General features: G+C 55.6%; 4 protein-coding genes across 14 annotated transcripts in view; 1 reads left to right on the top strand and 3 right to left on the bottom strand.

Moving 5' to 3' along the window:
- CERS5 (ceramide synthase 5) overlaps nucleotides 1-20,845 on the top strand; it is a 38,114-nt gene that overhangs the window by 15,154 nt on the left and 2,115 nt on the right. For 2 of the 11 annotated variants that reach the window (XM_023943188.2, XM_086870160.1), the window contains exons 10-11: nucleotides 601-630; nucleotides 2,229-3,452. The exons of 1 other annotated variant lie outside the window; for it this stretch is intronic. In XM_023943188.2, coding sequence (XP_023798956.1) covers nucleotides 601-630; nucleotides 2,229-2,381 — 183 coding nt within the window. In that variant the 3' untranslated portion in view covers nucleotides 2,382-3,452. Of the gene's footprint in view, nucleotides 1-532; nucleotides 631-1,004; nucleotides 3,453-6,013; nucleotides 9,564-20,845 lie in introns of those variants that run through there. 8 more of the 11 variants (XR_015281253.1, XR_015281250.1, XM_023943189.2 and 5 more) reach the window with 6 other exon arrangements.
- On the bottom strand, nucleotides 3,676-5,192 carry COX14 (cytochrome c oxidase assembly factor COX14). The gene is made up of 2 exons (XM_023943196.2): nucleotides 5,104-5,192; nucleotides 3,676-4,027 (listed from the first exon to the last, which is right to left on the bottom strand). Exon 2 carries the CDS (start codon nucleotides 4,017-4,019, stop codon nucleotides 3,861-3,863), a length of 159 nt encoding a protein of 52 aa, XP_023798964.1. The 5' UTR covers nucleotides 4,020-4,027; nucleotides 5,104-5,192; the 3' UTR covers nucleotides 3,676-3,860.
- GPD1 (glycerol-3-phosphate dehydrogenase 1) lies at nucleotides 6,827-11,882 on the bottom strand. The gene is made up of 8 exons (XM_023943195.2): nucleotides 11,760-11,882; nucleotides 11,433-11,610; nucleotides 10,954-11,094; nucleotides 10,412-10,550; nucleotides 9,403-9,515; nucleotides 9,003-9,236; nucleotides 8,483-8,589; nucleotides 6,827-8,251 (listed from the first exon to the last, which is right to left on the bottom strand). The coding sequence occupies exons 1-8, from the start codon at nucleotides 11,798-11,800 to the stop codon at nucleotides 8,155-8,157; spliced, it is 1,050 nt and encodes a 349-aa protein (XP_023798963.1). The 5' UTR covers nucleotides 11,801-11,882; the 3' UTR covers nucleotides 6,827-8,154.
- Nucleotides 13,009-19,718, bottom strand: SMARCD1 (SWI/SNF related BAF chromatin remodeling complex subunit D1). Its single transcript, XM_086870159.1, has 13 exons — nucleotides 19,534-19,718; nucleotides 19,272-19,459; nucleotides 18,500-18,542; nucleotides 18,280-18,402; nucleotides 17,886-18,008; nucleotides 17,284-17,400; nucleotides 16,882-16,983; nucleotides 16,428-16,589; nucleotides 16,218-16,315; nucleotides 15,639-15,774; nucleotides 15,193-15,315; nucleotides 14,851-14,952; nucleotides 13,009-14,660 (listed from the first exon to the last, which is right to left on the bottom strand). Exons 1-13 carry the CDS (start codon nucleotides 19,696-19,698, stop codon nucleotides 14,607-14,609), a joined length of 1,536 nt encoding a protein of 511 aa, XP_086726285.1. The 5' UTR covers nucleotides 19,699-19,718; the 3' UTR covers nucleotides 13,009-14,606.

Here is a 20,845-nt window from a genome sequence, read left to right as displayed (position 1 = left end):
GGCTTCTGTCTGCCAGTGCAGGCACTGAGCTCCAGCACTCAGGGAAAGGGATGCAGTGGGGTTTGTTTGCTGTTAAAAATCACAGAATGGCCTGGGTTGGAAGGGACCTTAAAGATGATCCAGTTCAAGGACAAGGCTTGGAGCAACCTGGGATGGTGGAAGGTGTCCCTGCCCATGGCAGGGGATGGAGCTTTAAGGTCCTTCCAACCCAAACCATTCCATGATTCTATGAAAACAGCAAAACAGCTGATTTAATAGCAAAAATGCTTTTTCCTATTACATATTGATGTTCTGATCTGAGTTTCTCTGATGGCTCTGCATTATTTTGTGTTTGACTTTAGCTGCCCCTACACATGAAACATGAAAATGATAAATATTCTGGTTGACTCTGGGGGCAAGCAGGTTTCAGGGTACGAGCTCTTCATCTGTTCCCCACAGCTGCTACTACAAATGCCTGATTTTCATTCTCTGCAGCTGTTTCTGTATCCTGAGTTCTACACCTTTTCCCTTTCCTTGGTTCTCTCCTGTCCAGGTGACCTAGCCAGAGAAAGGACTCTAAGCTCTGTCTTCTTCATTCTTTTCTCCTTTTCTCTGTGCCAGATTGGAGCTGGACAGTTTCACCCTGTGCATGTAAGTGTGACCTGTGGTTCTGTTTGTTCACTGAAACACGTCTGTGTCAAGGCCAAGACAAGCAGAGCCCTGGTCTTGGGGCTTTGGTGCCTTCTCCTTCTCTCCCTGGTCCTGACAGGTGCTAAAATACTGTTTTTTCCAAAGGTCAGAGCAGTGTCCTGGGGTCTGTTCTTACCTGATGTCACCTGCCTGCACATCCTTCACTTTCTGCTTTTACACACCCACACACTCCAATTTCTGTCTTTGTTCCTCATCAGCCTTGCACAGAGGGGGAGAGGGCAGGAGGAATTTACTCCTTTTTGTGAAAAGGGGTGAAACAGTCACTTCTCCCCCAAGCATGGAAAAAATGTCAAGGGATTTCTGCTTCCTTCCAGTGACCCTTTGAACTTCCAGTACAGCAGGAGATTGGGGAAAGATAGCAGAAGTTCTGGCAACAGGCAGAAGCCAGGACATCCAAAAAGTTCCTGGAGATCATTAACTTCACCTGGCTTCCAGCCAGATCTTCCCTGGAGTTCAACCACTTCCTGCTGCTGGAGAACCCTAACCCTGTCTCCAAGAGAGCAGAGTAGAATGAAATCCTGGAATCCTTGGAAAGCTGCAAGGCAGAGCTCTGGCACATGGAGTTACCGAGGGCTGTTGGCTGCAGAGGGAGGGGAGTGAGGACAGTGAGATTGGGCAGAGCAGGGGCTGCTCTCCAGGCCCAGCTCAGGCTGGGGAGGTTTGGCTCTGGCACCTGCCACCACCCAAGGTGTGTGTTTGCAGTTGGGGCCGGGTTTATGGGCTCTTCCCTTCCCCTTGTGGCTCTGCAGGGCTGCCCTGGGAGCAGCTGGCACCACGCTCCTCCTGGGAAGGTTCAAAACCCCACATGCAAGTCAAATGGAGCTGGATTTGCAGCCAGTCTCTGAACTCTGATCTGCAAGAGCAGATCTGGATCCCTGGGCTGAGGCTCCTCCTGTTCTGAGCGGGTGTTTGCTGGATCAGACACTGCCTTTGTTCTCCATCCCCTGCCCATGTCCTGCTCCTAAATGGAATCTCCCAGATGAAGCACAGGCTGTGGAAATGGAGGTGCTTTGTTCGAGCAGTGATGTGATAAATAAAGCTGGTTAATTTTTAAAATAGCAGAGCTGCTCCCTGTAGGACAAAATGTTCTCTCTCAAACTGACACACATTCTTGGTTTTTGGTTGTCAAACCCACTTGTGATGGTGGCATGAGAGATTTTTGATTCAAAACAAATTGTTTAGAAAAATGGCCTTCCAACTGATCTAGAGAGGAGCTCTTGGATGACGAGAACAATGCCAGATCTGTAATATCATCTGATCTGGTGAGAACAAGAGTGAAGTGCTTTCACAGATACACAGAATATTTGCAAAATGGAGCTCATCTTTCCAAACTGTCTCTTTCAGTGTCTGTGTCTTGTTCCCAGTGTGATGACAGGCTCCTTCTTGGGAGCTTGAACTGAGCCAGACTCAAATGTAGGAGGCAGATGTGAGTGCAGGTGATTCATCCCACGGACACAACCTTCTAACTGCTGCTTTCTGTCAATTTCTCAACTCCCCTTTCTCCTCTCCCACTGCCCAATTCCACTGGCGATGTTTAGGTATCCAAGGATGACCGCAGTGACGTGGAGAGCAGCTCCGAGGAGGAGGATGTGACTTCCAACAGCACAAAAGGAATTCTCAGCACTTCCAGTAACGGTTCCAACCGCCTGAACGGCCACGTGGCCGGCGGCCAGTGGACAGGAGAGGAGTAAGGCCCTGGGCTGGCCTTGAGCAAACACGAACTTCTCTTTCAATATCTAGTTGTGTTGAGTTCCACATTCCCAAGTGATCTTTAATCAAAAAACCCTTCCCCAGAAACCTCCAGCAGACCCGAAACGGGCACAACCCTGACCAGTCAGAGGCTTTGCACGGCACAAGGGATGAAGCCAACGACCGGGGCAAAAAAAAAAGCTGCAGATTTCACTTCAAGCCATTTTGTACTTCAGAAGTACAAGAGAACGCCCCTGAGTCCCGATGATATTTGCAGAGGTGTCTTTCTTTGTGACAAACTGGCTTTTACTGGGATCAACTCGAGGCAGAGCAGGTTTGGACCGCGGGGTTCGGTGCCACTCGGTGACGGTTCGCTCCCGGCAGGTGCAGCAGCTCTTGATGCACTCCAGAAGCCACTTCAGAGCACAGAGAACGCAGGTTCCGTGTCCCAGCTGCCCTGGGTGAGGCAGAGACTCTGCTCCCAGCTGAGCTTTGAACTGTGCTAACCCAGAACCACTGCTCTGCCTCGCCCCAGGGTGCTGGGGAGGTCCAGCAGCTCATCTCTGCTGTCACCAGGGACCAGGCCAGCATCTGCTGCCTCTTTTGGTGCTGCAAACCCCTCTGAAGTCTTGACCAAAGCCTTCTGCAAGGGGGTTGGGGGAGTGGTTTATTGCCCCTGAGACAACCAGCATAATCCAGGCCTTTTAAATTGTTTTCTTCCTGTTGCAAATTGTGGTTTTGAAGACTTCTCTAGACCTACTGGATTCAGTTGGCTAAGCTGGGATCAGAGGGAGGATCAGAACTGGTGGGCTGGGTTTAACTCTCCAGAAAATGAGATGTTTTGGTCCTGTACTCTGAGACAAGTGATTGTTGCTGCTCGGATGTTAGAGCTGTGGAGGAACCCAGGGCTGGAAGAGCAGCCACACTGTGGGCTTTGCTTCTCTTTTTTTTACTCAATGGTACTTGGGGGCAATGGAACGGTCAATCAGGAGCAGAATTTTGGAAACTTCTCGAGTTGTTACCATTTTATACTGTTGTTTACTCTTATCTCCAATTAAAAGTTGCTTCAGAAACTCAGGGTGATGTGTTTCATCTTGAGGAAAAATAGAACAGAGGACAGCGTGTGTCCCTTGGCTGCTGCCAGGAGCACAGAAAAAACAGCTTTTTGGAAGAACACCATAAAAATGATGGACTTGTGGAAGGCATCCCTGCCCATGGGGGTGGAACCAAGTGACCTTTAAGGTCCCCTCCCAGCCCAGTCTGTGATTTGGGGGACACCACACACCACCACACAGACCACTTTCACACGGGCTTTATTGCACTCCATCTGCCTCCCCCAGCCCAGGGGGGACCGGGAAGGTGGGGCTGGTCCAGCGTGGGCTCGGTCCCAGCTCCTGGGCTCAGTCCCAGCTCCTGGGCTTAGTCCCAGCTCCCGGGGCCGGTCCCAGCTCCCGGGGCCGGTCCCAGCTCCCAGTGCAGGCTCAGCTCTCGGGGCCAGGCGCGTTCTCCCGCTCACGGCGGTGCTGGAGCATCCTCTGGACGCGGACACTGCACAGGTACCCGGCGTACACCGTCAGCAGCATCATGGAGCCCGAGAACGCCTTGTAGCCAAAGTCTGCCAGCTGCTTTTTGGACACCATGGCTGCACCTGCGAGAGAGACACAGAACCCCAGGATAGTCAGGGTTGGAAGGAACCTTTGGAGATCATCCAGTCCAATCCCCCGTGTCCAGGCAGGGTCACCCAGAGCAGGTGATGCTGGAACACGTCCAGGAGGGCTTAGGGTGTCTGCAGAAAGGGAGACCCCCATGACTCTGTGGAGCTCTTCCCATGCTCTGCCCCCCTCCATGGAAAGTTCTTCCTCATGTTGAGGTGCAACTTCTTGTGGTTTAGTTTCTGACTCTTGCTCCTCGTCCTGTTTCTGGGCATCACCAAAAGAGGCTGGCATCATCCTCTGACCTCTTGGAAATATTTTAATGTATTAGTAAGGTCCCGTCTCAGTCTTCTCTCCAGGCTAACCCGGCCCAGCTCCCAGAGTCTCTCCTCACAGAGATGCTCCAGATCCCTCAACATCTTTGTGGCCTGCACTGGACCATCTGCAGCAGCTCCTTGTCTGTCCTGTTGTGAGGAGCCCAGAACTGGGCAGATCGCTCTGGATGTGCCTCTCTAAGGCCAAGGGGCAGGATCCCCTCCCTGACCTGCTGGCCACGCTCTGCCTGATGCATCCCAGGATCCCATTGCTACTTGGGGCTATTCCTCCACAGGTGCACGATCCTTGCTAGCCTCATTAGATTATTCTAATTAATCATTAGGTTTCTCTTTGGCCAGTTCTCCATGATGGAGGCCCTGCTGAATGGCAGCACATCCTTAGGGTGGATCAGCCCCACATTTCATATCTTCAGCAGGGATATCTTTCATATCTTCCCGTTCAGGGAGGATCCTTTCATCCAGGTCGGTGATGAACACTGTGAATTAGCCCGGGCCCAGCAGCGGTCCCTGGTGAAATCACTGACTACCGGCCCGCAGGGAGGCGGCGGTGAGCGGGGCCGGGAGCGTGGATTCGCCCGGGGTCCCGTCCATCATCCCGTCCCTCGGGATTCACCGCTCCCGTCCCATCCCATCGCATCCCGTCCCGTCCCTCGGGATTCACCGCTCCCATCGCATCCCGTCCCGTCCCTCGGGATTCACCGCTCCCATCCCGTCCCGTCCCGTCCCTCCGGACTCACCGCTCCCGTTCCGCTCCGCCGCGCTGCCGGCCCGCGTCACGTGGGGCTGGGCGATCACGTGTGTCGCTGTCACGTGTGGTGCGGTCACGTGTGGCCGCCGGCGGGCGCGGGAAGCGCGCGCGGTGCCCTCAGCGCCCCCTGGCGGCCCCCCCCCCCAGTCTCCCCCTCAGGGGCCGCTCCCGCCGCCATCGCCGCCGCCTCGGGCCCCGCGCCGCAGCCTGCACGGGCCTCCCTGCACGACGCAACCCGCGGCTCTCCTTGTCTGAGGTGCGGCTCCGGGACCCCCGCAAGGGATAGTCTTTGACCGCGCATGGATGGAGCAGAGGCACTCCGGGCCCTGCTGCAGCCCTGAGGCGCGGCGGCGCAGTGCCATCCCGATGGTCAAGGTGGCTTCACAAGGGTTCTGGTGCCATCCTGAGGGTCCCAGTGCCATTCCAAGGGCTCTGGTGCGTGCCCAGGGTCCCAGTGTGCCCCCAGCCCAGGGTTCAACAGGCCGTGTTCCCCCACATCCCCTCCTGTCCCTGCTGTGGCAGCTGCTCCCCTCCCGGAGCTCCTTTCCAGCCTTTGAACTCTGCTGTCCCAGCCCTGCTCCGTCCCTGGAGCTCCAGAGCTGCCAGGATCTCCAGCAGGAGCTCCCAGGGCTGCGGCACTGAGATGTGCTGAGCCTGCAGAACATAATTCCAAATGGCGAAGGGAAGACTTTTTATAGCTCAGGAAATCCAGCTCCAGTGTGGTGTGTTTAAAAGCAAGAGATTGGTGTGCTGGTCTTCCCACGTGAGACCTGGGACCCTCAGCAAGGGACTCAGGCATTTCCAGGGTCAAAGAAACATGGACAAGGGGGATGCACAAAGCATTTCCATCGCAGAGGAGCTCCCAGCTAAACACAAATCCCTGCTGGATTCTGCTGCAGCTCCAGGCCGGTGCTGACAGGAGTTTGTGCAAGAGCAGAGCTCAGGGACCTTCTGCATGAGCCTCATATCCAAACACTTGGATTCCTGAAGCCCTTGAAGACAAAGAGAACTACAAGTCGTGCCAGCCCTGCAGGAACACACTGGACTTCCTTTATCCTCCCTCCAAGCTCAATAAAGCTCCTCAGCAGAGGAAGCCGTGTCGGCTCCCCCCACACGACAGTTCTGCTGAATTTAAAGGTCACAGAGTGCCTGCTGAGAAAACGTGGCTAATAAAAGGCACAGAAACAAGTGCAGTGCCAGCAGATTAAATTCCCCTTGTAAGACACCGAGCAGAGGGTTCAGAGCCCTGGAAAGGTCACTCAGTACGGGGCTCCTTTAAAGACACACAGGCACAAGGCGAGTCTGGGAAAAGCAGCTGGGAAGAGATGAATAAAATCCCGCAGTGTGTCCTGGGAAGCCCAAACATCAGAGGAGGGGAGGCCTGGGGCGTGTGGGGCACAGTGGGGTCCTGGCCTGGCTCCTGCAGGCCCCAGGTGAGGGGGACCCAGCTCAATGTTGCAATCCCAACCCGCCATAGTCCTACGGCCAAATTTTAATCCTGGAACCATTGCTGAGACAAAGCAAGTGGGACACTGTGTGACGTTGTGGCTAAACAGGGACGTACAGGGACATTCTTGCTGTTTCTGGGACAGCACAGGAGGGTGCAGAGCCAGGAGGGAACGGGCAGTGCCCTGTTCTGAGCACTCAGCAAGTCCAGCAGGCACCAACCCAGCGACAGCGACGGACTGAAGCCGCAGAACAAGGAGAGCATCTCCTATCTCCTCTCCATGTTTATTGTTATTTTAAAGGTACACTGTTAATCAGAGACCCCTTGGCTCTGGGACTTGAATGGGGGAGAACAGGGAGCCCTACAGCATTCCAACCTTCCAGCCCAGGTAGGGTCAGTGACTGCTGGGCATGCTGGCCTGAGCAAACACCACCAGCTTCAGAGGAGCAGAGGGACATGTGGCACACGGCTGGACAAGGGGCAAATTTCAAAGGCTCAGTGTGAGGCCCAAGACCTCTGTCCTATCCTAGGATTTGGACATCTCCGTGTACCTTTTGTGGATCATATGCTTATTCCTGCCCCTGTGCCACTGGGCAAGCTTGCAGCATCCCCACATGAGGGAAAGTGTGAGACCTCCTTCAGCTCCTGGACAGCCACACAGGGATGCACAGAGTGGTCTAAAGCCAGCAAGAGGAAGGCAAAGTGTGGCTGTGGAGCATTTACTGAACAGCAACATGACTCAGGTGCCTTGTGGTGACCCACCTGCCTGCTGTGCAGGTACGAGGCAGGGTCACACCAGCTGCTCACACAGACTCAAAGGCAGTTGGTCCCTGCAGTGCCAAGCCCCAGAGGACAAACTGAGACAGGGAGAGAGGTCAGCAGGCATGGAATTAGCACAGGCAAACCTGTGACAACAGGGAGCTCCCAGGGCTGATAGAGAGAGCAAAAGCTCGAAATTAACAAGCTCCAGCGTGTCCCTGGGTCAGCAGGAGCAGCTGGGGGAAAGCAGCACATGGCCGGGTGGCAAGGAATGCCATTGTCTGTGCTGGTGCTGCTCAGAAAGATCCTCAGCACCTCTGGAAGTCCTGAGAGCTCCACGCACCAGGTGGAGACTGGCATGGGACTGTGCCCTCTCCACCAGACAGGGAATGCAAAAGCAGCAGCAGCAGGTAGGGAAGAGCTGATGTCACCCACCCATGGGGCTAAGAGGGAGGAGCTGGGACACTGTTTTCCCTTCCAGGCAGTGCCCAACCCTTATCTATCATGATGGCCTGGCAGAGTCCTTCTCAGAGCTGAATCCACTATGAGGAAGTGGAAGGAGGAAGATGCTCAGCCCTGCTCAGGGCAGACCTTAGACGACAGCAGCATTTAAACGAGCCCTTCAAAGACAGAAAGAGGTCAGCAGGTACCTCTGTGCCAGGCTCAGTGTCCAGGGCAGTGTCCAGGGCTGGGGAAGGGAACCTCTGCTCTTAGAGCAGTCTGCAAAGGCTCCCAGGAGACCTGGACTCCTTCCAAGGCTGTGGCAGCAGATGAGGTTGGTGTGGGCAGGAGCTCTCAGCACATCTCGGCAGGGCCCGTGATCTGCAGAGACCCTTACATGTGCTCAGGGTGGTTCTGCAGACACGTGATGAAGTCAGTGACGGGTTTTCCCTCGTAGCAGATCTGATAGACAGCTGTGAAGAGGGGGAACCTGTGGGCAGGCAAAGGAAGTCACCACAGATGGCAGAGTCAGAGCACCTCGATCTCTGTCATGGCACACAGGAGCAGGTGGCCAATGGCACTGTGCTGTGTCCAACAGGCCACTCTTGCTCAGCTGGTGTGACGTGGGCAGTGCAGAGACACCAAGGAGGCTTTCCCCTCCTGCTGCTCCTGGAAAGGTCCCAGCCCCACCCCAACGAAGCACAGAGATTTCAGCACTCACTTCTCCACTACATTCTTGCTCTTGAGGATTCGATGCAGCTCAGCAGATGTCTGGGGACCCTGCAGCTTCTGCCCATTCAGCATCTCCTTCTCCAGCTGCTCGATGGACTGAAACAACCCAGCAGTGAGGAGATGGACCTGCAGCCCCACTGCTGCACCACGTTCCTGCCCCAGAGCTGGGCTGCAGCACTAGCCAAGCACAGGCAGATCCCACAGCACTAACTGGGATCACCTCCCAGTGCTCACCAGGCTGATGCAGGGATCACAGAATCATGGAATATCCTCAGCTGGAAGGGACCCACAAGGATCATGCAGTCATACTCCTGGCCCCACACAGACACCCCAACAATCCCACCCTGTGCCTGAGAGTGTTGTCCAAAAGCCCCTTGAGCTCTGGCAGCCTTGGAGAACCTGTTCAGTGCTGACCACCCTCTGGTTGAAGAACGTTTTCCAGCCTAAACCTCCTGTGACACAACTTCATCCACACAGGTATCATTGTCAGCGCTCCCAGCTCTGCTCACCTTCCCAGTCTTGGCAAAAGCCTCGGCGACCTTGCGGTTGCGGCCCCCATAGCAGGTGGTGATGAGGTCAGCAATGCCACAGCTCTCCAGGAAGGTGGTGGAGCTGACAGGGCCCTTACAGAAGATTTTGGCAAAGCCAATCATCTCCATCAGGCCCAGGCGGATCACAGCAGCCTTTGTGTTGTCACCATAGCCAAGCCCATCACAGAAACCAGCTCCTACAGCCACCACATTCTGGAAAACAATGGCAACGTGGAGGGATCTTGGGGCTTGGCTGCATCCAGGAGCAGCTGGTGTGATCCCAAGTACTGGCTGCTGTCTGTGCCAGTGCCCATCATCCCTTCTCCCATGAGCTCCCTGCAGAGCCCCAGGCCCTGCTCACCAAGCCCTGCACACCCACCTTGAGAGCCCCACAGATCTCCACGGTGTCAGCTTCCTGCACCACTGACACACGGAAGTTTGGTGTCTGCATCAGGTCCTTCAGCATCTGCCCGTGCTTCATGTTCTTGCAGCCTGAGGAGACAAAGGGACGAGGAGGAAGATGATGTAGAAGACTCTGAGGTAGGTCCATGTTCTCCTGAAGGTCATCCAGTGAGAGGAACCTATTGCCCAACCAGTGGACATTGCAAAACGTTTGCAGGTCCACACAGAGCCAGGCACACATTGCCTGACAGATAAGAAATGTTCAACTTTGGCATTCCCAGAACACAGGGACAATCCCTGCTGCTGTGTCAAGCAAGACAGAAATGACTTTTCTGAATGCTCAATAGGTTAAAGACATCTTCAAAGGTTGCTAATTTGGAGTTGGAGCTTTCTGTCCTGCTTGTCTCTGCAGGGTCCTGTGTGCTTGCAGGGGTTGTGGGATCTGCTCCACCTCTCCAGCCTCCTGCCCAGTGTGTTTGCTGTTATTTAATAAAACAGACACTTTGAATGCCACGACTTCTGACCCAGCAAACGGTTCTGTTTGCTTTGGCTCTGTGCACAGTTCCCAACAGTGTGTAGAGGATGTTGAAACAGTCAGCAGATGAACTTGCAAGCAGCCCTGGCTGGCAATAACATGAGATCCAGGTGGGCATCCTGTGAAGCCCAAGGAAATCAAGGATGGAACTTATTCCTAAAGGTCCTCTTGGTGCCCACCCCTTTCATTTGTGCCAGGCAGCTGCCTGATGCCAGGCCCACGCTGGCAGGAACTTTTAGCTACATGAATCCATTGCTAATGAAACGAGTGATCCCATCACAAACCCTGGGAATGAGCTCAGGCAGCTCCTATGGAGTCTCCTGTCTTCCCAGGGAGTGGAGCCAGTTCACCTGAGGCAGCAGGAGTTTGAGCTGCGCCGTAGTCCGCCCTTTGCCTCTTCCTGCTCATCACAAATGAAAGCTGCTAATGAGGAGGGATGTTGGCTCCTTACCGATGGTGGTTTCACAGAACTTGTCTTCTGCCACTTCCTTGGCAATATTGGCCCCCATGAGCACGTTCATTTCTATTCCCAGTTTCTCATGGATGATGTCTGAGATCAGCCTCAGCCCATCTGGTCCTTCATCCACGCCCTGGGAGGCAGCAAGGAACAGAGATCACAGAATCATGGGCTGGAAAAGATCTCTAAGGACATTGCGTCCAACCTTTGACTAAACACCCCCTTGCCAAGCAGACCATGAGCACTTGTCCCTCCTGGACACCTGCCCTGCATCCCAACCCCACCATTCCCTGTGCTGCAGTGCTCTGACTGATCCTGATGTGCAGAGCTGTGCTCTGCTCCTCTCAGCACCAGAGATCCCCCCTATGCCCTCACCCTTCTCCACCAACACCTCCAAATCCCCACAAAGACTCTGCCCCCACTTCCCTTCTTCCCCCCACTGCCCATTTCTGCTCCCAAATCCCCTGATTCCCTCAGCAGCCACTCCAAGCCAGGCTACTTCCAGCTCCCCTGGTGAGTGCTGCTCCTGCTCACACCTTGATGAGCGACATCCCAATTGCCTCTTTTTTCACGTGGCCCTTGAGCTGGTCACAGACTTTGCCGATGAACTGGTGGGGCACCACGAACAGGAGGACATCAGCCCCTGCACAGGCTTTGAGCAGGTCTGGCTCTGCCACCTGAATAGAGCGTGACTGTTATTAGGGACTGGGAAACTGGAAGGGAAGGAAGGGCCCAAAGTCACCATGCCGAGGTCCCAGCCAGAGCTGGCAGGACAGAGGGGCTAGAGCAGAGTGGGATGATGCCAGCTCAGAGGCAGCCACATGGCCTCCAGCCCAGCCTGTGGGATGCCAGAGCAGAGGCAAAGGTGGGCAGCGAGAGCAGCCGGGGCTGCAGCTCCTGCGAGCACAGATGAAGGTCAGTGGGAGGGCATAAAATAACTGAACCCTGCACAGCCCGCTGCATCCCCTGCCGTCAGCTCTGCCCCTCGGAAAGCCTGCTGCCAGCCCACACTCACCACGTTGGGGGGCAGCTTGTGCCCCGGCAGGTATTTGACATTCTCGTGCTCCGTGTTGATGATGTCCGTGAGCCGCCGGCCGCCCACCTCCTCCTCCAGCACCCACATGTTCACCTGGTTCTCGAAGCTGCTCAGCCGAGCTGTGTTGCTGCCGGCGATCTTGGCGATGGCCGAGCCCCTGCGAGGGCAGAGGGAGGCCGTGGCTGTGGGCACTGGGGAGCCCAGAGCACCACAGGTGACCCGCAGGGATGGGGACGGCTGGCACCGGCTACCGGGGATGCCGAGCGGGGACAGGGGAGGACAGGGAGCCGGGTGCCCAGCGCTCACCAATTGCCGGAGCCCACGATGCAAACCTTCTTGCCACCCATGGTGCCGGGAGCGGGGCACTGCGGGCTTGGAACCCGCCGCTGCTATTTCAAGGCTGCCCGGAGCAGGGGCGGCCCCGGCCCGCCCCCGGCCCCGCCTGCCCCGGGGGCACCGGGCACCCGCTCCAGGCACTGCCGGTGCCCGGCAGGTGCAGAGCGCTGCCCTGGAGCAGCTCAGATGCCGCAGAACCGGGAGTCATAGAATCACAGAATCATGGAATACCCCGAGCTGGAAGGGATCCACGAGGATTAGCGCGAGTCCAAGCCCTGGCCCTGCACAGGACACCCAACAATCCCACCCTGTGCCTGACAGCGTTGTCCAAACGCCCCCTGAGCTCTGGCAGGGTCAGGGTTGTGACCATTCCCTGGGGAGCCTGTTCAGTGCCTGAGCACCCTCTAGGGGAAAATATCCTTTTCCTAATATCCATCCCATGCCCCCTGACACAGCTCCAGCCGCTGCCCCGGGTCCTGTCACTGTCCCAGAGAGCAGGGATCAGAGCTGCCCCTCGTTAGGAAGCTGCAGACCCCATGAGGCCTGTGGACTCGTGACTGCTGAGCCTTTCTGCATAAAAGCATTTAATTGTCCCCCTCTTGCTAAAAAAGTGCCATTTCCACCCACGAAGGAGCAGGAACCACCTGGTGCAGCCCCAGGACTCGGCTCCTGCCTCCACCACAGCCCGAGACAGCAGCAGCAGCAGCAGCACTTTCCTTTTCACATCCTTCCTTTGCCCCAGGGGCTCCCAGGTCTGCAGCAAAGCATTTACATTCTATAAACAAGCAGGGTGAAGAGAATAAATCCCCTTCTGCATAATTTTAAACCCTTGCATGTAAGCTGTACTACAGTTCCCTTCCAATTCTGCCCTTCTCCCCTGGGATGTCCAACAGGCTGCCACAACCCAGCTAAGTGGACACGGGGCAGTTCAGGATTTATTAGCTCTGGCCACTGGATTTCCAGTTTTGCTCAAGTTACTTTGTTTACCACAAAAGCACTTTGCAAAGGTTTAGCAGAGTCTGCAAGCTGGGAGATCCCTCCATGAAGGGCTCACTATAAAAGGCCAAAATATGAAGAACATTTTCTCCCCAGTCACTCAACCCTGCTGGCTTTGAAAAGAAAGCAGAGATAATCCTGTCCCTTCCCTGGGAGTCACCAGGCTCATCCCCCATGGCAGCTGGGAGAGTGAGAGCTGTCAGCATGGAAGGAGGAGGACAGCTTCCTTCACAGGAGTCTTTTATTAAAACTGGGTGACGTCTACAAGGATACAGTACAAAAAAAAAAAATTTTGGTCCATGGAAAAAACCGTAATATTCAGTTAAGAAAAGCAGTTACTCTGCAACAGCTACGTTTTGTCTACGTAGGACTCAGCATCCAACCTGTGGGAGTACCCTGAGGAGTCAGGGGCTGCTTCTCCAGCACCAAGACCTTCACCCCAGTACCACAGAGGAGCATTTCAGAAGGGCAAAGGAGAGGGGAAGTCGAGAGTCTATTACTCACAGACATGTAGTAACACAGACACAAGGAGTAGTAGGGCCACCCAGGTGCTCCAACTCACAGCAGCCTCCCCAGCCACACTGAACTGGGCGAGGGCTCATCAGTAACATGATCCTGCAGCTATTCCAAGAGTCCACCCAACTTTTGAGTCCATTTGCATTATAGTCCCGAGCAGAAACACTGGGATCGGGGTGAAGAGGAGCTGTTTAATTCTCCTAAGCCTGACCACCAGTAACTCATTCCAGGAGGAGGCATCGGAGCTGCTGCTCCTCACAGTGGAGAAAATCTATTTGTACATTCCTGAACCATGCTGGGCCCTATGGCAGCCCCACAGCCTAAAACTTGACTAAAAACCACAGGAGCTTCAGCAATGAAACACCTGCTAACTCACATATGCTTGGAAAAAAAAATCTCCATTTCCAAGGGCTGTCCTGTTACACCCTTGGATCCACAAGAAGGAGCCTCTGGTCCCCACAGCAAGTGACACAGGACAACTGTCCCAAAGGAATGAGCCTACAACACTGTCCCTGCAGAATTCCAAGCAGCTGCTGCATCTCCTCTCCCTGTTCCAGGGATAACAAGCAGCCACGTGGTTTGCTGGAACCCACTTGTAGGTGTTTGAAGTGCAGAGCGCTGCATCACTCCAACGCTTCCACATCCCTGCAGGAAGCCAACGCCTCGTGTCCCTGTGATCCCAGCCTAGGACAGTCCGTCACAGGAAACGAAGGGAACGGGGCAGGGAAGAAGGGAGAAGGGGAAGAAGCAATTCTCTACACAGTTCAGTAACTTCCTCAAGGAGGAGAGTGACCTATGAGGCAGCCCAGTGCAGCAGCACCCTCCAAGGAGGGGGTGAGGGCAGGGAGGTATGTCAGCTCATGGCATCCTGCCCACAACAGCGCCTGGCACGGGCTGTAAAACGTGGCAGGGAAGAGCCCAGCCACACCTTAAAGCAGAGCCAGGCTTCAGAGCCAGCTCTGAGTGCCCAGCCAGATGCTGGCTGGGGAGGAATGGGCTGAGAGAAGGCTCTGAGTAACTCTGGCTACTGGGGACACTACGGGCAGTGCGGGGTCATGGGAACGCTCGTGGAAGCCTTGGGACTGACAAGGCAACAGTCAGGAAGAAAACCAGGTAGAAATGTGTGCTCATTGGAGCCTGTCTGCTTGCCCCAGGTGTGCTGGACTTGCCCCAGCAGGGACAATGCCAGGATGAATAACGTGGGCCTCGCTGCCAGAGTGGGATTCGGTGAGCTGGAACAGTGGCTCTGCAGCTCTGTGTCCACAAACAGCTGTGATGCTTCTGCCTGGGGAGGAGCAGAGCAGCTTATGTGTTCCGGATTCCCAAGGCCTGCTCCAGTTCCTGCCGTCTCTGCTGCACCTGCAAGAGGAGCAGAGTTGCAGCATTAACACCCTCGGGTGATGCAGCACCGGAGCACCCAGTCAACACCGGAGCCAGCTGGGAAAGGTGAGCTCAAAGCGGGAGCAAGGTGCAGCCAGCACCTTTCCCCAGCACTGTGTGCCCAGGGAGTGACAGGCACGGAGAGGGACCCCTGCTCAGGGACGCTCACCTTGGAGTAGAAGTATCGGCACACGGCTTCCTGCGCCCACGGCTGGAAGTAGAACTCGGCTCTGCGCTCCTCCTCGGGATTCCCAACCACATCAGTCATTGTCTGGGGAGCACAAAGGCACAACAGCTCAGCGAGTGCAAAAGCTCTGGCTGTGCTGAGCAAACCCACCCCCTTCCCTTTCCTCACAGACATCTCAGTGCACTCAGGTCAGCTTCTTATGCTTGACTCAAATCCTAGCCTCGTTTTCCGAGGAGGAAATTCTCTCCTTCTCTCTGTGGGAGCTCGTTCTAATGAGGGAAGTGTGTGAACTGGACCACCTTCCACACAAGACAAAGCTTTTACCTTCAGATCCCGGCACTGGGACTGGAGCCAGTCGTTGATGAAGCCCTGAGGATCTCGGGCAAAGCTCAGCATGAACTCACGCTGTGTCTTCAGCTGGTTGATGGTCTCAATTGTTTCATGGATCTGAAGGAGACAAACACAGAATGGAACTGCTGAACAGGGGAGAAGTCAGAAACATCAAGGGATCCAACACACGAAGGAAAAATCTTACACTCTCTAGTTGACTTAGACTTACAAGGATTTTCAGCTCTCAGTTTCCTGCTCTAAATGTAACCAATGTTCCCACAGACTGTTTGCTTTAAAAATTACACTTCCAGGTACAGCCACATGTTTGTAAACACGGCTCATCCCACTGCAGCTTCCAAACGACAGAACACTCCTGTCCTGTCCAGAGACACATCCCTGCCCAGCAACAAGGAGAGCAGACCTGAAGGAGCTTTTTCTACCTTGTTATCCAGAGCAGCAATTTCCTGTTGACTGGCTGTGGAGAGCAGAAAGGAATTCATCTGAGTCTTCAGGGTATCGTCCACCTCCACGTCAATGTCATAGCAGGCTGTTTTCTTCTGGTCATTTGGGTCAACACTGGGGACATCCACAAGAAGCCAAAATCAGGGAGTAGCTCCAGAAAGAAGGCAAAATCTGGGACCAGTTCAGGAAAGCAGTAAATGCAGCTCCTCTGGGATGCTGCAGCAAACAGACTGCAGGCAGGGACAGGGACAAGCCACAGCACTGTCAGCCTCAGCCCCAGAAGTAGCAAAAGCCCACTAATGGCTTTGCAGCAAAAGAAATGATTGATTGCTCTAAGAAGATTTCTATCCACAGCAAAGGACAGCAGGGATGTGGGAGTGCCTTTGGAAGATGGATTGGTAATGAGAGAGGCGGCTGTTCTTGTACAAAGGAACAGTGACAGGCAACACGGGAGCTGCTGCTGAAAATCAGGACATATCACATTGTCTTCCTGTGCCAGCCTCATCCATCCCTCCCCGTCCTTCCTGGAAACAGGAACTCACGTGGAGCAGCCTCACCTGATCACATGATTGATGATGATCGGTTCGGGGGGCATCAGCAAGGCGTGAAGCCTTTGTGGGATTTCAGAGAACTTCATCCGCTGCGACTCAAATATCTGTGACAGAGACAGGGCTGAGGGACGAGCAGGGGCTCAGTGCAGCCACCCCTGGCTGCCCACACAGGGAAAACGACCCAGGTGCTGCTGTTCCAGCCCTGCCATTGCTCACCTGCTGCAGGTACTTGTCACAGATGACAAACTCCCGCTCGTGGGGGTCCTGCAGCTTGTGGGTCTTGATGTACTGCCACAGGGCCTGGATGATCACGGGCCGGGTCTGGGTGTGGATGCCCAGGAGCCGAGCCAGGCGTGGATCCAGTTTGAACTGGGGAGGCTGAACAAAGCACAGAGAGGTGAGGCAGCCCCAGACACAGGTAATGGTGCATGCCCAGCACTGCTGCTCCCAGCACGGAATCATGGAACGGTTTGGGTTGGGAAAATCCTTAAAGAAATCTCATTTCACCCCCTGCCATGGGTAGGGACACCTCCCACCATTCCAGGTTGCTCCCAGCCCTGTCCAGCCTGGCCTTGGGCACTTCCAGGGATGGGGCAGCCACTGCTGCACTGGGCACCTGTGCCAGAGCCTCAGCACCCCCAGAGGGAGGAATTTTTCCCCACTGTGCTACCTGGTAATCCAGCATCAGCAGGACAGTGCAGCGCACGTTCACATCCCCCGGCCTCTTCACCTGGAAGCCGTCTGTCTCCTGAGTCGTAGCAGTCCTGTGCCACTGGAATATGAGAGGGAATTTAGAAGCTCCCCCACAATGATTCTCCCACTGCTTTGCCACTAAATCCCACCCAACTAGAGAAAGCTCCAGTTCTTCCTACTTAAAAGAGTTTGAAACAACAGTCAGTAAATTTGTTCCAACCTTCAGCAAGTGAGAGGAAGAGCCCAAGTGAGAATTCAAGAGCTCCTGACTCCCAGGAGCCTCAAGGATTCCCACCTCCCAAGTTATAAATGACACACAAACCCCACCTGCTGAAACACCAACCCACTTTTAGAGGAAACACAGCAAAAAGCAGCTCACCTCTACTAGGTGATTGTCAGGGCCATACAGGTCTTTATCAAGTTCAATGACCAGAGATTTAAAGAAGGACGAAAATTTCCTTTTCTGCTTGGTGGCATCATATTTGGACAGAGCAGACTGCAAGCAACACAGGGAGGAAGAGGGTTAGGGCAGCAAGTCTCAGCACTCAAGCACAGCCACCGTGCACAACAGCTCCTGTAAGTTCTGAACACCTGAATTCACCAACATGTGCTCAAAAATCAAGTTTCCAAGTCAGAAAGGGAAAGACCGGAGTTAAAGATGAGCTCGCAGGAGTTAAACCCCTCAGCAGTTACGTACAATGCCAGTGCCCTGGTTCTCAGAGCTGGGGACACAAGTGCCACTGAGCTGCTCTCACCAGTGATTCTCACAACTCTAAGAACTTTGGACAACCCATGTCCTGCCATGGGGGATACCCATCGGTCTCCAAGCTGGGCTCTCGGTCTCGTCACCATCAGACTCCTTGGAAAACAGAGATGAAGGAGGATATCAAGCCCCAGCTGTGCTCTCAGACACTAGGAAACTGGTTTCATTGCCAATTCCAGATCCACAGTCTCCTCTGAGGTTGGGTACTTCCCACTTACATCCTCCAACAGCCGTCCTTCCACCCGGAGCTCCCAGGAGGCGACGGTTCCTTCGCCGTCCTCCGCGTCCGACTTGGCTGGGTTGAAGGTGTTGGAGATGAAAATGCGCAGCTTTCGCTTTTGCTACGAGAAAAAGCATCAGCTCAGCGTTAATCCTCCTGGACAGGGCCAACTGTCCTGCACAGCTTTAGCTAAAACTGAGCTCAATGTTTTCAGCTGCCTCATGCTCCCCCTCTCCTGGAGCAGAGGACAGAGGTGGTGCTGGGCCCAGTCCTTGTCCAGAGCACTGGGACCCCTGACATGCCACACTCACAGAGCACAACCCTTCAGTGCCCTCCTGCTGCCTCAACTCTGGAGCCTCCAAAGCCTGGATACATCCCATGGACTCTCCTACCTTGATGGGGCGTTTCAGAGCCTCCTGGATATCCAAGCGCTTCCTCATGATGGTCTGGTCCAGCTTCCTCTCAAAGGCCAACAAGTCCATGTAGGCCTGGGATTCGGGCACGAGCTCACGGATCTGCAGCCAAGCAAGGATGGAAATAAATGCTCATCAGCTCCCCAGAGTGCCTCAGGCTGCCTCACCCTCCCTGAGCCCCTCTCTGCATCACACTCACCCGCTGTGGGAGGATTTTATCTGCCATCTTCTTCTTCTTGGCGCTGACAGGAGCAAGAGGCAAAACAGGCGTGAAAATGGGAACGGGAATTGACAAACCAGCTAGCTGGGCCCTGCTCCAGTGCGGCTAACTGCTTATCTCAATGTTTCCCACCCTTCTGAGCACTTGGAAAGGGAATTACATCTGTTTGGAAAGGGGGTTCATCCCTTGGGAAGGTGGACATGACACAATGCCCACACTGAGGGACCCTCCAGCCTCAAGCAACTTTGGATTGGCTTTTCCAGGAACAGAGTTTTAAATCCAGGATGAATTTCATTCTCACTGGGGCATCACATCAGGATGCAGGCACGTGAAATAAACTCAGCCCTGCCCAGTGCTGTCCTCCAATGCCAGGGGAATGCACAAGGACCCGAGGGATGATTGAGAACTCCAAAATCCTTGAGGTTGGAAAAGCCCTTCCAGACCCTTGACTCTGATCTGTCCCCGACCCCCACCTTGTCACCAGCCCAGAGCACTGAGTGCCACATCTGGAAACCTCCAGGGATGGAAACTCCACTTCCTGAGCAGCCCCTTCCAACGCCCGGCAATTTCCACAAAGAAATTCCTCCCGAAGCCCAGGGAATGTCCCCTCTGCCCACGCACGCTGCTGCTGCTGCTGCTGCTGCCCCGAGATGCTCCCATTGTCTGGGGACGCCCCGGGATGTCCCCAATCGCCCAGGATGTCCCCGTTATGTCCGGGACGCGCTCTTTCCCCGTTCTCCCCGTGCCTTACTTGTGGTTTCGGTTGGGCACCGCCTGCGGCTGCACCTGCTGGAGCTGCTGCGGCGCCGGCCGCTTGCGAGCCTGCTCCAGCCCGGCCTGCGCCAGCGCGGGCCGCACCGCGGGGCTCCCTCCGTAGCCGGGAGGACCCATGGCCGGGCCCTGCGGCGCTATGCGGCCGCCCGGCAGCATCCCGGGGCGCTGCGGAGAGAACAGAGCCGGTCAGCGCCCGCCGCGCCCGGCCCCGCGCCCCGCCCCGCGCCGCCCCGCCTCACCGGGTAGGCGGCTCCGGGAAGCGGCGAGCGGTACAGGCCCTGGCCCGGTGCCGGGCCCATGCGCACCGCCCCGCCCGGCGCTCCCGGGCCCAGCGCGGCCCCGGGCGCGGCCCCGGCGCCGCCGCCGCTCGCAGGCCCCGACTGGAACCCGGCCCGCGCCGCCATCTTGTCTCGCACAAAGGGAGCGGAACCGGAAACGGCCCCTGGCGGCGCGCGGAGCGCCGGGGAGGAGCCGCCCGCGCCCGCCGCCAACAGCGCCCCCTGGCGGCGGGGAGGACACAGCGGCGGGGATTGGGGGGATTGGGGGTGCGGGAAGGGGAATCAGGGAGCGGGGGTGGGACCCGTTCAGGGTCCTTGAGGGGTGGGATTGGGGACTCAGGGTCCCGGGAGATCAGGGGTGGGAACGGGGACCTTGAGGGGTGGGACTGGGGGTGCAGAAGGGGGATCAAAGGAAGGAATGGGCACCGTGAGGATGTGGGACAGGGAATTCGAAAAGCAAATTCGAGAACGGGGACCACGAGGGGTGGAACTGGAGATGCGGAATTGTTCCAGACGCTGGGAAGGGTTGGGGGGTGTCAGCCCCGCTCCCTGGCCGTGATTACAACCCCTGGTCCTGGATGCTCTGGGATGTGCTGGGAGGGAGGTGGATGTGCCTTTGCCAGGGATGGAGAGCTCCGATGTGAAGGTGTGACACCCCGCACCAGATCTGCCCTCCATAACATACAAGAATTGTTTCACGGAAAGGATGATCAGGCATTGGAACGGGCTGGGTGATGGTGGAGTCGCCATCCCTGGAGATGTCCAGGGGACAACTGGACGTGGCACTCAGTGCTCTGGTGGGGATCAGTCACAGTTTAGACTTGGTGATCTTTTCCAACCTCAGGGATTCTGGGATCTTAGCAATGAAATTTATGGGGGAAACGAAACGGCCATGCATGGGTCCAGTTTGTGCAGGTTCAGGCAGAGCAGCAGGAAAAGGAATCCTGTCTCCCCTGGGGTTCCACAGGGAGCAGGAGGTTGGAGTTAAAGGCCACTTTCTGCAAGTATTAACATTAAGTTCCTTTTCCCTGAAGCAGTTTCATATGCTCAGAGAGAAAAGGGACACAAATCCAGCATTAATCCATGGAAAAAGCCAAGTGCGCAGTCACACCACGAGTATTAATTAAACAATTAATGATGATCATCTGATGAGCGCTGCCTCCAGCCTGGGGGTCCCAGCTCAGGGAGGACGTGGAGCTGCTGGAGCAAGTCCAGAGGAGGCACCGGGATGATCAGAGGGATGGAGCAGCTCTTCTGGGAGGAAAGGCTGGGA

Source organism: Cyanistes caeruleus, chromosome 32 (genome assembly GCF_971803275.1).
Source record: "Cyanistes caeruleus chromosome 32, bCyaCae1.hap1.1, whole genome shotgun sequence".
Taxonomy (NCBI): domain Eukaryota; kingdom Metazoa; phylum Chordata; class Aves; order Passeriformes; family Paridae; genus Cyanistes; species Cyanistes caeruleus.
Note: the sequence above shows the minus strand (reverse complement) of the source record. Positions and strands in the feature narration are given on the sequence as shown.

Coding starts and splice junctions, on each gene's coding strand:
- COX14 (XM_023943196.2), bottom strand. CDS start 4,019: ATGGTGTCCAAAAAGCAGCTGGCAGACTTTGGCTACAAGGCGTTCTCG.
- GPD1 (XM_023943195.2), bottom strand. CDS start 11,800: ATGGGTGGCAAGAAGGTTTGCATCGTGGGCTCCGGCAATTG. Junction 9,516..10,411: donor GTTCTGTGAAACCACCATCG/GTAAGGAGCCAA, acceptor TTGTCTCCTCAG/GCTGCAAGAACATGAAGCAC. Junction 9,237..9,402: donor AGATCTGTGGGGCTCTCAAG/GTGGGTGTGCAG, acceptor ATTGTTTTCCAG/AATGTGGTGGCTGTAGGAGC.
- SMARCD1 (XM_086870159.1), bottom strand. CDS start 19,698: ATGGCGGCGCGGGCCGGGTTCCAGTCGGGGCCTGCGAGCGGCGGCGGC. Junction 17,401..17,885: donor AAGGACGGCTGTTGGAGGAT/GTAAGTGGGAAG, acceptor TGTTGCTTGCAG/TCTGCTCTGTCCAAATATGA. Junction 14,661..14,850: donor GCCGATACTTCTACTCCAAG/GTGAGCGTCCCT, acceptor CTCCTCTTGCAG/GTGCAGCAGAGACGGCAGGA.